Below are 16,277 nucleotides of genomic sequence, written 5' to 3' on the forward strand. Positions count from 1 at the left end.
GCATACACTAACCAGGCAAAAATAACAAGTATCAACATTGTGTTCCAGACATTTCGATGTGAATGTTCAACATTCAAACCATACTCCAGCTTGGCTGTATATAGTACTGTAAATTGAATGGCAAATGTTGCTGTCAATGTTAATTCAATCAAGTCCAAGTACACAAACTCACCCGCAGATTGAAAGTTTGGAACATTTTGTTTCTTGTCTGAAAAAGTTATAACGCATTGAATTGACTGATCCCAACCAAGCGCTGCCTTATTTTCTTGACCCTTCAATCATACATTAACTCATTGACCGCCACGCCTATATGACCAAATTAGGGCTAGCACGCAAGCGATTTAATCAATGGGAGGACGGGGAAATTTGTGAGTGCTTAAAATATATCTTAAATTATGGCTATGGATCTAATACACCCGTCGCTTATCAATGACTTGCTTGCAGTCAACATGTACGAAATGGATTGTTTTTTCATCGGTACATTTCCATTTTATACCATTTTGAATACGAGTATAGTTTTGGAGATTTCCAGTCATTCCAGAGAAATATGCGATAATAGCCCTTTAGTGGAATACACAAAACATGTTGTAATTTTTCGGCTGATTTATGAATAGTTTTCAAATAAACGCTAGATTATCTATAGTATATGTCCTTATGCACGATACAAAAGCGGGCTGAAAAATCGCTTATCCGTGCCTTGCTCAGCGCCAACGGCACGCACACACACAGACACGTTGTGATCGCTATGAAAAACATCTGATTAACCCAAGACTGGTAACATAGAGTCCTTACCTCACATCAGATGTTCTGCAAAAAGATGAATCCAATTCCTGATCGCCATTCCAAATATCGATCGCGTCCATTGATCCAACGTTATAGTCCAAAACACATCATCCACGCTGCTCCCAGTCCCCCCAGTCAACGTTGTACAACGATACTGCATGCCCGAGAAGCAAAACCCGGACCGGACTTTTTTTCTTGATGCACATCCCCAGCCAATCCAATCCAATGATGTGCAATACCATCCGGGAGACGATAGGCGGCGGTATTTTTGCGAGCTCAGACCCATTCCCAACGATAACATCAGGTTGGAAGGATGAAAATGAATGGATATCGCTAATAAAAGAAATAAGGATCGTCGTGATTGGCGCTCAAGCGTCGGCGAGTTAACCCAACTATCATCGTGACTGGCATCCAATGAGTTAACAACTATTACTAAGCGCCTCAGCTTGACCACGGTCACATTCAGCTGACAAAACCTTTTCAGATTGATTGCTAATAATCATCATAGGACCGATGATGACAGACCAATTTTTCTATCCACAATAACATTCTGTGAAACCAATGTCCATCAAAGGCTAATGTGGTAGCGTTAAAAAGACACTTCACCATAAAAACAAGGCTGATTTATTTTGCACATGATCTCACACACATCCAAAAACTCTAAACAGATTATTGAGTTTGAATATGAGTATATATTGTGACAGATCTCCTCCCCCCTCCCATTGGTATGTGAAGGATGGGAGATACTTCTGCCACAGGAGGAGTAGAGTCAATTAGGTAGCTGATTAGTACTGATAGAATACACCTGCGCAGCATTAGTCACACACATCTCACATGCACACTCCCGACACACACACTAGCTCAGGGGTGGCCAACCAGTCAGAGACTAAGAGCCACAAAAAATGACTGTGGTACCACAGAGAGCCACACCATATACCAGCGTTTCTCAACCTTTTTTTTCAGTCACGGCACCCTTCATGTGTTTATAGGTCTCACCCTCTGGCCTCTGAAGTTGCTAATGTCTTTTTTATTTGGGCCTCACAGGGTTAAAAGTACCCTGTGAGACCCACGGTTGCAAAATTACAAAATCACTTTTAGCCATTTAAAAAAATAATGTTTATTTAAAAAATGTTAAAGGGGAACTATTTTACTATTTCTTTCACTATTTGGGCACTTTTACACAATTCCTGTGAGTCTATGGAACACCTAGGTTTTTTTTTTTTTAAATGCATTGTTTTGTATTTCTAATCAAGTACTAAAAACCGCATTTTTCTACCTCAAGATCTTAAGCCGTTTTGAGGCTGGGCTCCAACCACTGTGTGGCCTGGTGCCAACTGCCACATCAACTGCCACATTATTATGCAGCTGAGAAATCTCTGACATCACAGATATGCACATTTTCAGATGACTCAGTTCAGTGAGGGTGAATATTGTGAGAGGAGAATTGGAAGAATTCGCCAATATGAGAATTAGAGACATATATCCTATTAATATAAGTCCACATAGCTAAGAAACAATGGTAAACACTGAAAAAAGCCATTTATAAGATAGTTCCCCTTTAAGCACATGTATAGTCAATTGGTCCTGTTGTTCAGCCTCACAATGCTATTTGATAGTAAATGTGTTTATATGTCCCACCCTCTGGCCTCTGACGTTGCTAATTTCTTTTTAATTTGGGCCTCACAGGGTTAACCTCTTAAGCCCGAGATATACAGTAAAAGTGTATATTTTCAGCATTATGTTTGTTTACCAATTATTTTAACTGTTATTAGTGAAATATAAGATTATAGAAATCTCAGGGCATTGAGTCGGAAACCGGCGCATATTGACAGGAGGAAGTGGCACAGCCAAAAGTGAGTGTAGTCTTTTGAAGGAAGAGACTCAGGGCTTTCAAATTTCGAAAAACTACCCTACCCAGCTCACACCAGCCCCTGTCAATCATCTGACTTCTGGATTTACTTTTTAATTTCTCTTATTTTTTGGGATTATCTCCCACAAACCTGAACGTTATTGCCATAAAACAGAACGCAGTTAGTTTCTCTACCTTTCTGTGAACGTCATGCAAAAAACGGTGTTGCAATATGATGAAGAATGGTGGAGAAATTTACATTATAAAAAAGATGGCAGAATTCAGTACTGTATCTACAAAACCTTCTGTTTAATCATCTTCCCTTTATTCATTTGCTCAGGTCTGGTCAATTTTAGCATGGTGTTATTTACAGTCAAAGATAATTTTTTTTTTTAAATATAATTGATATTCTCCTTTGGTTCATTACAATTTACTCAAGCCTAGTAACAGACACACTATTTCTGACACTGATCCATATATGTCCCTAGATTCAGATACCAAGAACATGCAAATGGACCATTTAAAAAAAATATTTAAATGTTTATTCTACGTCCTTATGGAATGAGTGACATAAAAGAAAAAAAAGGTAAAAAAAAAAAAAAAAAGGTAAAAAAAAAATTTAAACATTTTTTTTTTTATTTTTTTTTATGGATGGAAGAGCCGCACATTGACGGGCAAAGAGCCGCATGCGGCTCGCGAGCCGCGGGTTGGCCACCCCTGCACTAGCTGATTAGTACTGATAGAATACACCTGCGCATAATCAGTTGACACACTCACGTGCACACACCCCAGTCCCACACACTACATTAACACTAGGTTAGAGAGGAGTGAGTTGAGCGGAGTAGGAGTTAGAGTTGTGTTATTGAGAGAGAGAGATTGAGCATTCAGAGTTGTGACGGTGAGAGGTAGTGAGAGGTGAGAAGAAAGCGAGTAGGTGTTCTTTGTGTACTGGACCCTGGACTGGCTGAGATTCCCCCTTGTGTACTGACCCTGGACCGGACGACTACCCTGAGTATTGAACAATCCCTTTTTCTGTCGGTGAGCCTGTTTTGTGTTTTTGACCACCGGACTATCTATGACCATTCTCTTGCTTATCAAACTTTTGAGGATGAGAGTGAGTTTAACCCATAGCACCGCTACTCACCCCAGCCCTTTGTGACTGCGCTTCACGGTACCATCCGTTACACTCACCCTCCTTAAACTCACTCCACTCCACCCAAGGCATCCGGGTCAACTTAAACTTCGATGCCCCGAGGGAGTTTCGAACCCGGGTCTCCCATGCCGCGGGCAACAACACAGACCTCTATACCAAGAGGTGAATTCACTACTTTGCAACGTGTCTGTCTTTTTGAGGATGAGAGTGAGTTTAACCCATAGCACCGCTACTCACCTCAGCCCTTCGTGACTGTGCTTCACGGTACCATCCGTTACATATATGAGTATATTATTATATTGCACAAGTCGTTTTAGCAGTCGTTAGCCTAAGTAGCTAACTAATACTAATATGTTTGTTATTGTTGGCTCAGCTGCACATTGCGGTCTACCATTATAGTCTAACCAGAGACAATCTATATAGCAACTATTAATAGTACAGCAAATGGAATGACTTTGAGCAGACAGTGTTAGATCCTGTTTGTTTTCATCTGATGTTGAGGTCTTCCCATACAGTACTAGATTGATCCTTTGGGGAATGATAAAAACCCTCTCCCCTCGCTTTTGCATTTGTCCAACTGTCCAGGTACATCTTTTAAACATCCTCCACTGCAGTTAATCCAAGTAGGCTATTTTTCATTTAAAAAATGGCTTGGTGTTCCAAGCATATCAAATTGTGACAGAATGGCATGCAGGACAAGCTAAAGGTGGTTGTCAAGGTGTTGCCAAGGTAGGCGGGGCTTGGAATCGGTCAATTGAACACTGATTTTCCATATTTCTTTCCAGAATGGAAATGTACTCTGTCCACGCTACTAGTGTTTTTATGGATGCTTTGAAACTGATGACTCAATATCTCGTTTAACCCTTTCAGGTGGACGTTTTGGGGGATTTTTCCTCTGAGTTCTATCTTCTACAGTCCATAGCTTTTAGAATCACCATTAGAATGTTCACTTCTCAACATTCTAATCTCACATGTGAGATTGTACAGCTGAAAGGGTTAGAATCATATAATTGTACCAGGAAACTGGCTTCAACTTCAGTTTATATTTTAGCAAGGACATTTCAAAACTGAATCAGATGGGAGTTTATTGAATTTTCACGAGTCGTATCTGAATAGAAAATATCAGTGCAGCACTCGACAACACATCCAGCAACATGTCAAATTCATGTTTAATGAATTGAGGAAGGATCTCTGCAGTTAAAGACGTTTTCTTGCTACTGTCTATTTCTGAAAATGCAAAAGTGTCCAAACGGGCCTTTAGGACTGCAAACAAAAGCTATGCTACAGCAAAATAGAACTAATGTGAATGGAGGTGAAATACACTGTAATGTTGTTTTTGTTGTCAACACACCAGTAGCAATGAAACAATTTTTTCCTTTCATCTTTTTAGTTTTTTTCTTTTTTTTTGAAAAAAATGAAACTTCTTTGGGGGATTGGTGGGGGAGGGGGCATTTTCTAAAAGACACACATCTTCAGTCAAAGATTTTCTAAAAAGTTTTTTTTTTTTTTTTTTTTACACTTAGTACAAAAAAAGACATGTCTACCCGTTAGTGCTTTGTTTTGTTTTTTTAAGATACTATAACATAAATAAACAATTTATTTTCAGTGTTCAAACAAGACAAGTTCCAGTGTGACTGGAAAACTAACATACTCCACCATATTCCAGTTGGCAGCAGAGGGCTTTTAACTAAGAGAACTCTCCACTCAGCTTGATGGCGCGCCCCAAGGCACCGTGCTTACAAAGCCTTCTTCATTTCTACATACTGTACCTCCGACGACCCGGCCAATTTGGGGGGCTCAAATATTCACGTCTGTTCTCTCCCTCAGTGGAAATAAGACAAGAATCCTTTAAAGTTTTTCAATAAAAGACTTAAGAGGGGGGTCTTTCCCAAGTCACCCCTCAACAGTTGCTCTCATTGGTCGCTGTCTTTTCTCTCCGTGCTGCGAGTGTCCTGTGAAGTAAAGGATGACAGTTCCCAGAGTGCAGAGCACAGTTCCCCCTCTCAAAAGGGCGCCATTTGTTTTTTTTCCTGTAGTCCGAACTTCACTGTGAGAATACGTCAGTACATGGGTACACATCTCCATGCGACAGTAAAGTCCTGGGGGTATTAAACGTAATGATATTTAGCCTTTAAGTTTCTCAAAAGCAAATATAGATTCTGCTGTGCAAAACTATGCCACGAAGAGCTGATATTGTAAAATCCCACTTCCTTGCTTTATTTCATAATCTCTCACTGTTCCAAGACACGTTGTTTTCTTTTTTCAGTCTCGCTCTCTCGGGTCTTCCTCATTCCGCTAGTCCTCAGCCCCCCCCCCCCGTATCGTCACTCGCTTTCCTTATTTGCAGGTAAACACCTCCGTCCTCTCGCTACACGTGTTGCACTTGACGAAGCAGCACCACTGGAACTTACAGTTGCACTGCCACACCTTGGTGTACTGGTGCGTGTTGTAGCCGCGGCCGCAGCACATGAGGTCGCAGCCGTCCGTGTGCTGCGACGTGCGGTTGCACAGGCGCCCCTGGGTGCCCACGCTCCCCGTGGACGCGTCCTCCTCGCAGTAGTTGGGCGACCGCTCGATGTAGACCAGGTCCGTCTCCATGGGCTTGCGGTAGCCCTGGATCTGCTTCACCTTCAGGTGGGTGGGCTGGCGCAGGCGGCTGGCCCGCACCACCTCCACGTGTGTCGCCTCGTTGTACTTGTCCTTCAGCATGTAGCCGATCTCCCGGAACTTGGGGAGCGTCGTCCAACAGGTCTTGGTGGTGCAGGAGCCCGACACCCCGTGACACTTGCACTCCAGCTTCATCCTCTCTTCTAGGACCTGCGGGGGACACACACACACAGAGGGGGGTTTAAAACCACGACAAACTGTACGGAGGAGGTGGACGTCTGACCTGAGATCTGTACAAAATGGAATTCCTGAAAAAGAGGAGAAATGCCACAAGGGCTGTCCTCGACTAAAGAGCTTTTTAGTCAGCTAATAAATAGCCAAGGACTTTGTTTTTATTGATTAGATGGTTTAATCGACAGATCTGTTTTCTTTTTATCAAATTTTGTTCCTCCTATTTTTCTGTATTTTTTCCCCTATCCCAATTTAGTCGTTATGCCAATTCCCCCCTCCCCTTCCTGGTCGTTGCGCGCATTTGCCCCCTACTTGCTGGTCTAGGGAGCCCTGAAGTCTATCACGTGCTTCCTCCGATACATAGGCGACAGCCAGCAGCCTCTTTTCACCTGACAGCGCGGACTCTCATTGGTGAAGTGTAACGCGTGGGAGTGCACACTACCTCACCCAGATCCTTCCCTTGCTGTGCAGGCGCCCTGACTGACCTGTAGGAGTCGCTGTTTACAACGACCAGGATACCACCCACCGGCTTCACACCCGCTGACACTGCCAATTGTGTCAGTATGACGACCGGCCAAGCCGGAGGCACCACGATACCAGTGTCTCTGCGGTGGTAGACAGACGCTTAGTCCGCTGCACTACCCGGCCGCCCCTAATCGACACATCTGTAATTTTTTTTTATATATATATATATTTTATGTCATTTTCTGTTTTATTGTGGATAGGACTGCAATAATAAATGTAAGACACTACCAAGCTGTTTTCAACATTTGCGGCGCACCATTGGCATTTTCCTTTATGGAACAGATGTTGGCGTCGCTCTCCATAGACCCTTGTGTTCTGTGCAACTGCTTAAGGTCAACATCACACCAACATACCCATGGTTTGTTTTCACTTCGGCACGCCATATACATCAAGAGATGTACATTTTTTGAGGGAAGAGGACATATTTATTTGAATTGAACACTGGGTTTTATTAATGAAGAAGTAGGTTGGAGCAGATGGTGGCTGAATGATGCCTTTGTACCGAGGGGGCCTACGTAAGTGGAAACGGATGAGGGATATGACAGATCCGCTGAGCGTCAAAGTTTGGAATTTGTAAAAAAGTGGCGCGTTAATATTGTGTTAATAGAATGATGGCACAGGGGCGTGTGTTTCTGATCTGCATCCACGCATCTCGAGGGAAGTTGTGTTTGCAGGCTGAAAGGCGTGTTAGTTCAGGCCACTTCGAGCTGCAGGCACTTCCATTTGAGGGTCAAACATTAGCATTCTGGCTGAGTGCAGAGTGACAGATCACTATGAAGTGGACCAAACCAAGCATATCTGAAATTCTAACAGGGTCACGGATGCCAGCTATATGTCAGGGAGGAAGGGGAAAATGCACTTACTGGTAATATCCTACCCTGTAATTCTCCCTACCTTCCTTATGACCACATCAATGAGAAGGAAAAATAAACATGGATCTCATATATCCCATCCACCATTGCATTTGATTTAAACGCAGATCATTCTCACTGGTTGAAATGTGTTGGGGATACGGCGACACACAACAAAGACATACTCCATTAACTGTACATCTGGGCCAAGGATAGGCAGGAAGTGAGGTTTATTAATTAACAAAATAATAGCAAATTTGTTAAATCCAAGAGTTGCAACGCTGCCACGACAATCTATTAAAATTGTCACTCTGACGGCATGTAGTTTCATTTTGTAGCCTCAGAATGCCCAGTTAGCCCCATGTTCCTCTTTGAGCTCATCACTAACATATGGCACACAGGGCAGAAACTCATCTCCTAGCTCCCTAATCCTGTGGCATATGGGAAATATTGTGTGGCGTCCGCGTTATTTAAGTGTCAAGACTGAGTCAATCCGTGCGCCGTGGAACTAAAATCGAAAAAACCTCAAACTACAAAAACTGTATTTGCTTCTTTTTTTTTTTTCTGCGTGTAACAGGACAAACGGGCACGAGAACTGAGGGACGGGATCGAATGGACTACATTAACACATCTGTAATAGTCCTAACATGACTCCATTAACCCAATTAGGAGCGCAGAACTTGCTTGAACGAAGCGTGTATTAGTTGTATGAGATGTATGGTTCGGTTGGCAGGGCATCTTTCCAGTGCAGCTTTTTCCTGGCACCTCGCCTGGACCGGCGGTACAAGTCGTCATTTCTATCAGACACTTACAAAATGTACACATGAACACAAAGTCGTTCATTAGGGCCCGTGTCCTGTCTCGCGCTCACATTCTGTGGTCACAATCCGCTCCGTTATGGGGACATTTGATTGAAAAAATATGAGCTCACGGAGCACTTTAAAGGCCAGGGTCAACTGACAAAACTTCGTCTGGGATGTTGATTCAGAAATCAGGATTTCCAAAAATGTATGGCGCAAAAACCACAGTGAATGGAATCTGATGGGCCTGACGGACGCGTGGAAACATTTACTTAAAACCGTGTCCGTCAAAGTCTCTGATCTGTTCCCAATTAGTCCAATATGACCGGATTCCCCTTTTCCATCCCCCAAGATGAATCACTGGGTGTTCCGTTGCATTTACAGAGTTAACTTTTTGAACTTGTTGCTGTAACACTAGGTCTACGTCAACCTTCCTTATCGCCATGGTTTTAGAATATTTTGTCTGAATTCCATCACTCCAGCTCACCGGTGAAAAGTCAATAATAACATACAGTATTTCCCATGATGAAAAAAAAATACTTTGGGTATAGTGTCTTTTGCACAAGTATAACAGTGTTTGCTAAGACCCGGAGCTTCCGAGGCCCAGGATCGGATCTCTTGACGGCCCTCTACCCCTGACAGGTTGCAGTGCCAATGCCCTGGCATACAGATGCTAGCCGTCTGCCATGTTAACACCACTATTGTCGGCCTGCTTTCACACATTGAATGGACACAGTCAAAAGGCAGCGACGTGTTTTGGTATGGCGTGGAGAACTGCAATAATATCCTGTTCCTGACTTTACACATCATAATTCCATGAAGGGCCTGGAGGGGGGGATGGCAGACCTCCATCTGGCAACCGCTGGCCCTGCTCCATTTTCCCAGTGCATATGATAAAAACCCCTGGGTTATTAATTAGATCCATTTTTCACCAGAACTTCATCTCCTCTCATCTCTCTCACTCACTCTCTCCCTCCATCCCTCCCTCTCCCTTTTGTTCAGGGATGACTAATAGCAAACAAACATGTCCATGGTGAGGTCCGCCAACACACTCCTTCAGGAACAGGATTCCCCCCCCCCCCTCCCCATTAGGAGTTAGGACGGAGGAAAATCGAGTAATTGACTAAAGCAAAACAAGCTGCCGAAGGGCTAACTGGGTGATCAATCAATCGGTGGCTCAGCCAGTCACAGCTCTTCACCGCACTGCCGTACTGTAAGGCTCTGCTGTTCATCTGGGCCTGTTTGCACCCTTCTGCTTCACGCTACAGGCATATGCACAAACACGTACCTCTACAGAGATGTAGCTACCATGGAGGACACTAAGGTCATGTCCTCTGTGTTTTTTCAAGTGTTTTTTTTTGCTCCATAATCCCAACGGACCCGCCATTTGATTCGCCGACTTTTGTGAACTCTGGCATGCTCATGATTTAAGATAGCGTGAAGCTATCCAAATGAAAAATGGCTTCTCTGAATACCCAAGGGTCTCTCCCCTTTACAGACATGCCCACTTTATGGTAATCCCATGCAGTTTTAGGGCAAAACCGTTCCGTTTTCTGTGTGTAGTAGAAATAATTTTTGCCTATTTTTAGTGTATTTGCCTCATTAAACTTTACAACCACAAACTCGACACCTAGGCCATTCAGGGGATATATGGGTTGCCAGGATATAATGAAAATAATACAGGGTTTCCGAGCATTTTCAGAACAGAAGTGCTGACCATCGAATTGCTGATAAATGCAAAGACGTCAAAGGTTTTTGATAACAAACCACAGCATGCATTTTTCCAAGGTGTTCTGCAAGGTCTTGGTGTCTTAATGTGGTAATTTGGAGGGATTTTGCCCCGGGTGCAGGGCCGTAGCCAGGATTTCTGAGCCCTTCCCCGAGAAAATTTAGAAGACTTTAGTATACATCTATGCATTTTAAGGGCAATAATAATCACTTAGGAAAATATTTCAGTGACAATGTCAGTGAAAATTGGACTAGAATCCAACACAACACTTATTGCATTGAAATCACTCTCACTGTCAAACAAATTGAGCAGTTTCTTTCAGAGGCAAATACTGTATAATATTTTTTTTAAAGAAAAGAAAGAAAAAGTACATGGGTTTACCATAAAGTGGGCATGCCTGTAAAGAGAAGACGCTTGGGTATTCATAGTACCCATTTTCATTCAGATAGCTTGGGGTAAGAGGTCAAAGAACACATTAAAGATGCTAGTATAACAGCTAGTATAACAAGCCTGATTCCTTTGGTTGTCTATTTGTCTAGCTTAAGAAATGTACCTGCTAGAGCCCACGGGAGTAGGCTAATCAACTCCCGGGATTATGGGATTATCGGGAAAAAACCCTCAATGTCCTCAATGGTAGCTACGGCCCTGCTCGAGTGGTAAAAAATGGCTAAAATGTTGCACCAAATGTGTGTAACAAATTATATCAACCATAAAATAGCTGCAACAACTTATGAGACATAATTGAGCATGACAATGTCTATCATTACGCATAGATAAAATGTCCCAAGCCTGTATGCAGGCATAATTCAAAACACAATGTTTATTGCATATTAATAGACTAAATATTCACGTACAGTGTTCAGCTGCATCTCAAATTATTCCTTAGGGTTCCTTCCAATTATTTTCCAGCATCTATTTCTTCCCTTGTGCTGAACATGCCATGCTGGTGGGTGTAGCAACACACCAGATTTCAAATGAATCATTTCCCCTGCCAGGCTACCCCACATCAAAAAAATTTAAAATAAAAAAAACATTTAGAACATTAGATAAGCAGTGTTCCTGGCTCCAAAAAGCTCAACTAATTGATTCATCAAAGCTACTGTAATTCACTGCTTGTGTCCCCATTGTGACATCATCAACGCCAAGGAGTACAATCTTTATGTCATTCTTCCCCAGTGCCCAAATAATATTTCAGTCTGCTAAATCCATACAAAGATTATAGGCAAAATACATTTTCCATAATATTAAATATCATATCATTCAAATGTTACCCACTGCAACAAGGGGTTGCTGCAGCACTCTCGTCGCCGCTACTTAACACAGTACTGTCCATGAGTTACTTACATTAAGCAAAAGCTTCTCCCTTTGTTATACTATATTTTATACGCACCTTTTCCTACTATCATGCCATGTGTAGATTATGGCTTATTGTCTGGATGAACTTGAGTAAAAACCCAAAGAAACATTGTTGTGCTCCTCTGCTCCCACTGCTGTTTGACAGTGAGAGTGATTTTAATGCAATAAGAAACTGAACTGAAAAATAATCATTAGAAAATGGGCTATCTTTGTGACTTATCTTGTGCAAGTGTTGGATTCTAGTCCAATTTTCATCTATGTGTTGTCACTGACATTATTTCCTATTCCTGTATGATTATTGCTGCTCTCAAAATGCATTAAAATGCATAGATTTATATTATTGGGGGAGCATGGCCCCGAACCCCCCCTAGAGGGGCTACGACTCATTACCTCAAAAATCCTGTCTACGTCCCTGCAGCCTGTACGTTAATGCCAAGCAAGCAGTGCAAAAATGCTTCCGCATTCGTCACCGCACGCTAGTGCGGTAAAGCGCCCTTCTTTTCAGACAAATGCTACCGTGCGTGCACCGGCGGCGGCGTGCTCGCTCAGGTGCGTGCGTGCGCCGGCGTGCTCGCGCGAGGTGCCCGCGCATGCGACACGAGCGGAGCTCAATATATATAAGTCACCGCCCCTTATTCAGTATCTAGCAAATAGCTCAATTGGCAAGGACACATGGCTGTGGATCCTATGGCTTGTTTGCTGGCGAGTTCGAATCCCATTGAAAATATTTTTTAACGTGATTTTTTTTTAACGTGTATTCTTTCGCCGATTAAGGTTAGGCATTGTTTCGGAGTTGGTTAAGGTTAGAACGGTTAAGTTTAGGCGCTGTTAAGGAGCTGGTTAAGGTTAGAGTTTGTCAAAGAGAATGGCAATATAATTTCTATGGTTAAGGTTAGGCATTGTTTCGGAGTTGGTTAAGGTTAGAACGGTTAAGTTTAGGCGTTGTTAAGGAGCTGGTTAAGGTTAGAGTTTGTCAAAGAGAATGGCAATAGACAGCCTATTTCCGCGCGACCTGGGCGCTGGGCGGCGGAAAATGAAAGGCGCATTACTGCATGCCACTACGGTAAATTTTTCCACTGCTTGCTTGGCATAAAGCTACACGCGTCCCTGCATGTACACATAATGCACGTGTAGATCCATATGAGCACACACACGCACTCACAAAGACACACACAAATACACACACATATGCATTAAGTAGATAATTTATTAATTTATTTAATTAGATAGTTAATTAAGATAACTGTATCTACTAGAGCACAATGAGGAGGTCCACGATACTAGGGCCGGGTGTTAAGGGCAAAATGCAGTGTTGGAAAGTAAGTGTTTTTACACAAGTACTGTACTTAAGTAAAATTGTGAGCTACTTGTACTTTACGTGAGTATTTTCATTTTAGGGAACTTTATGCTTTTACTCCACTACATTTGTCTGAACCCATCAGTTACTCGTTAAATTGAAGAAACATATTTTGCATAGAAAACATGGCAGAAATGTATGAAGATTATATACTTTCAAATTTGAAGCATGTCGACTTCAAGAGGACGTAATCAGAGCATAACTGGACCACATACCACTTTAACATGACCTTTAGAGGTCAATGGTTAGAGGATGGAATGCTTCCAAGCACTGGAATACACAAACATCATGTAGAATGTGTACTTTTACTTTAGATATTCAAGTACATTCAATAGCAAATACTTCTCTACTTTAATTGAAGTCGAATTTTAATGGAGGACTTTTACTTTTACCAGAGTACTCCTTTATCTGGATATTTCTACTTTTACTTTACTTAAAGGAAAGGAACAGTGTACTTCTTCCGCCACTGCTGACATGTCATATGAACTAAAATTGTTGTTTAGAAAGGTCATATAAAATGATATATTATCATCCAGTTTTCATCACAGATTCTTTGGCCTTCACCTCCTGGCCCTAGACCAAAAAGTGAAAAAGGAACCAAATCCCTGCTGTTCCTCAACTCAAACCACAGACAGATCTCTGCTGATCCAGGATCAGATAATGGTAACCCAGCGGCTCTCGTTTACCTTCCTCCCGGCCTCGTTGTTGTGCAGGTTCATCAGCCGCCGCGGGGTCTTCTTGATCTCGCGGGCATCCACGAAGCGCCGCGAGAACTCGATGCCGTACTTGATGTCTGCCGAGCAGCCCCCCCACTTCCAGCCCTCCTCCTGGTTGTAGTAGCCCTGCTTCTCCCGGTCGCAACCGCACTGGCTCAGGTTGCCCTGGCTACACGCCGCCGTTATGGCGTGGGCCACCCCCGCCGCTGTGATGGCGTAGGTGAACGCCGCTTCCCGACTGCCTGGAGAGAGGGAAGAGAGATAGAGAGATAATCAAGAATCAAGAGGTTTATTTGTCACATACATACCAGGGCATACAGTGAAATGCGGGTGGTCATGATTGGGCAAAATACAATAATAAAAATAGGCATAGAAAAAATTAAATAGGTAAGACACAAGATATGCATGGTAAAAAAAAAAAGACATGCTAAGTTCCTGAGAAACTGGTTCCTATATACACTACTATATAATATACAATTTACAATTTTAACTCTTAATGTATCTAAACTATACTAGACCGCAGCAGCTTGAACAGGCTGTTGTTGGGGTGGTGAGGGTCTTTCATAATTCTGCAGGCTCTGGATTTACACCTCCTGTTATATAAGTCCTGCAGGGGTGGTAGTAGTGCAATACCCGTAGTACGCTCTGCTGAGCGCGCCACTCTCTGGAGTGCCTTCCTGTCCTGTGCCGTGCTGTTTCCAAACCAGGCAGTGATGTTTCCAGTCAGAATGCTCTCTACAGCCCGGAATAGAAGGAGTGGAGTATCTTCCCCGATACTCTGAACTTCCTTAGCTGTCTCAGGTGATAGAGGTGCTGTTTCGCCTTTTTCACCACAGAATCTATGTGTGTAGACCATGTCAGGTCCTCTGTGATGTGGACTCCCAGGTACTTGAAACTGCTCACCCTGTCCACGATAGCCCCGTTTATCCACAGTGGTGTGTGTGTCCCCTGCTGTATTCTCCTAAAATCCACGATCAGCTCTTTGGTTTTACTAATGTTCAGGAGTAGGCTGTTATCCCGGCACCAGCGTGCCAGTTCATCAACCTCCTCCCGATAGGCCTTCTCGTTATTGTTAGAGATCAGCCCCACCACCACTGTGTCGTCCGCAAACTTCACTATGGAGTTGGAGCTGAACCTGGCCACACAGTCATGTGTGTACAGTGAATACAGCAGGGGGCTCAGAACGCAGCCCTGGGGGGACCCGATACTCAGGGTGATTTTGCTGGAGGTATGACCCCCCACCCTGACCGCCTGAGGCCTGTCACTTAGAAAGTCCAGGATCCAGGCGCTCATGGCGGAGCTCAGACCCAGCTCAATCAGCTTGTCAACCAGTCTTGTGGGGACTATGGTGTTTAAAGCTGAACTATAGTCAATGAACAGCAATCTCACATAGCCCCCCTGCTGACTGTCAAGGTGAGATAGTGTGTTGTGTAGTACTTGAGTTGGGAGAGAGAGAGAGAGAGAGAGAGAGAGAGAGAGAGAGAGACGTTTAGAAGTACAAAAAGGAGTGGTAACAAAGATGGTGTAAAGTGGTTAAGACCCCCCTGCCTCCGGAAACCATGCACCCCTGCTGGCGTGGGATCCCAACCTGCATTCCTGTGTCTCCACTACTCATGCTCTCCCTTTCTCAGCCTCCCCAGAGTCTCGCTAAAGAACAAATACAAAGGGAGCGGCTACTCCCCTTCAAAAGAGAAAAAGAGGATATTGGAAAAGGGATATTGACTGATTGGCTGAGCTGTGGATTTGCTGCTCCAGCCGTGGCAGGACAATCATTCCAGTGAACGGCTGAACGCGATGAAAAACAACGGAATATAACTGGAAAAAAAACATTTATTCTTCTCCTGTCATCACTTCATCCAATATTGACACTGATCTTGAAAAGCAACGGTGAGAAGCCAAAGCAATTCTATCATCCAGATAAGGCCCCCACACACGCACACGCACACACACACACACATACACACAGACACACACACTCCTTCCACTAACCCTCTCCTCCACTGCTTCTCTCCTGCACCTTGGTAGAAATGTGCTCACAGTTCCGACCGCAAAGTCCTCTGGCCGAGGCCTCTAGCGTTGGGATTCCAGAGTGGGGAGAGAGAGCTACAGTAGGTCTAGGTGCTGCTGTCCAAAGTGCTGAATTCCCCTGCAGGAGCACCTTGTACTGCTGCCCACAATACCACAAACAGCTGTGGTATTCAGGTCTCCCCCTATAGCCTCACTCCTGCTGCTCGCCGGCAGGATAGGAGAGACTAATATGCGTTTTACCTGTGTTGTATGGTAGTACTTTTTACACCTTTGTGTAGCGATATCATAACAT

General features: G+C 43.5%; 1 protein-coding gene across 3 annotated transcripts in view; it reads right to left on the reverse strand.

Annotated features, from left to right (window-relative positions):
- Window positions 1-6,118: 6,118 nt before the first annotated feature.
- Window positions 6,119-16,277, reverse strand: part of wnt7bb (wingless-type MMTV integration site family, member 7Bb) — a 70,324-nt gene continuing 60,165 nt past the window's right edge. For all 3 annotated transcript variants that reach the window (XM_084335341.1, XM_084335342.1, XM_084335340.1), the window contains 2 exons: window positions 13,928-14,199; window positions 6,119-6,602 (listed from right to left, as the gene is read on the reverse strand). In XM_084335341.1, coding sequence (XP_084191467.1) covers window positions 6,123-6,602; window positions 13,928-14,199 — 752 coding nt within the window. In that variant the 3' untranslated portion in view covers window positions 6,119-6,122. The remainder of the gene's footprint in view (window positions 6,603-13,927; window positions 14,200-16,277) is intronic.

The sequence above is a fragment of the Notolepis coatsorum genome (genome assembly GCF_963971535.1).
Source record: "Notolepis coatsorum genome assembly, chromosome: 18".
NCBI classification, from domain to species: Eukaryota; Metazoa; Chordata; class Actinopteri; order Aulopiformes; family Paralepididae; genus Notolepis; species Notolepis coatsorum.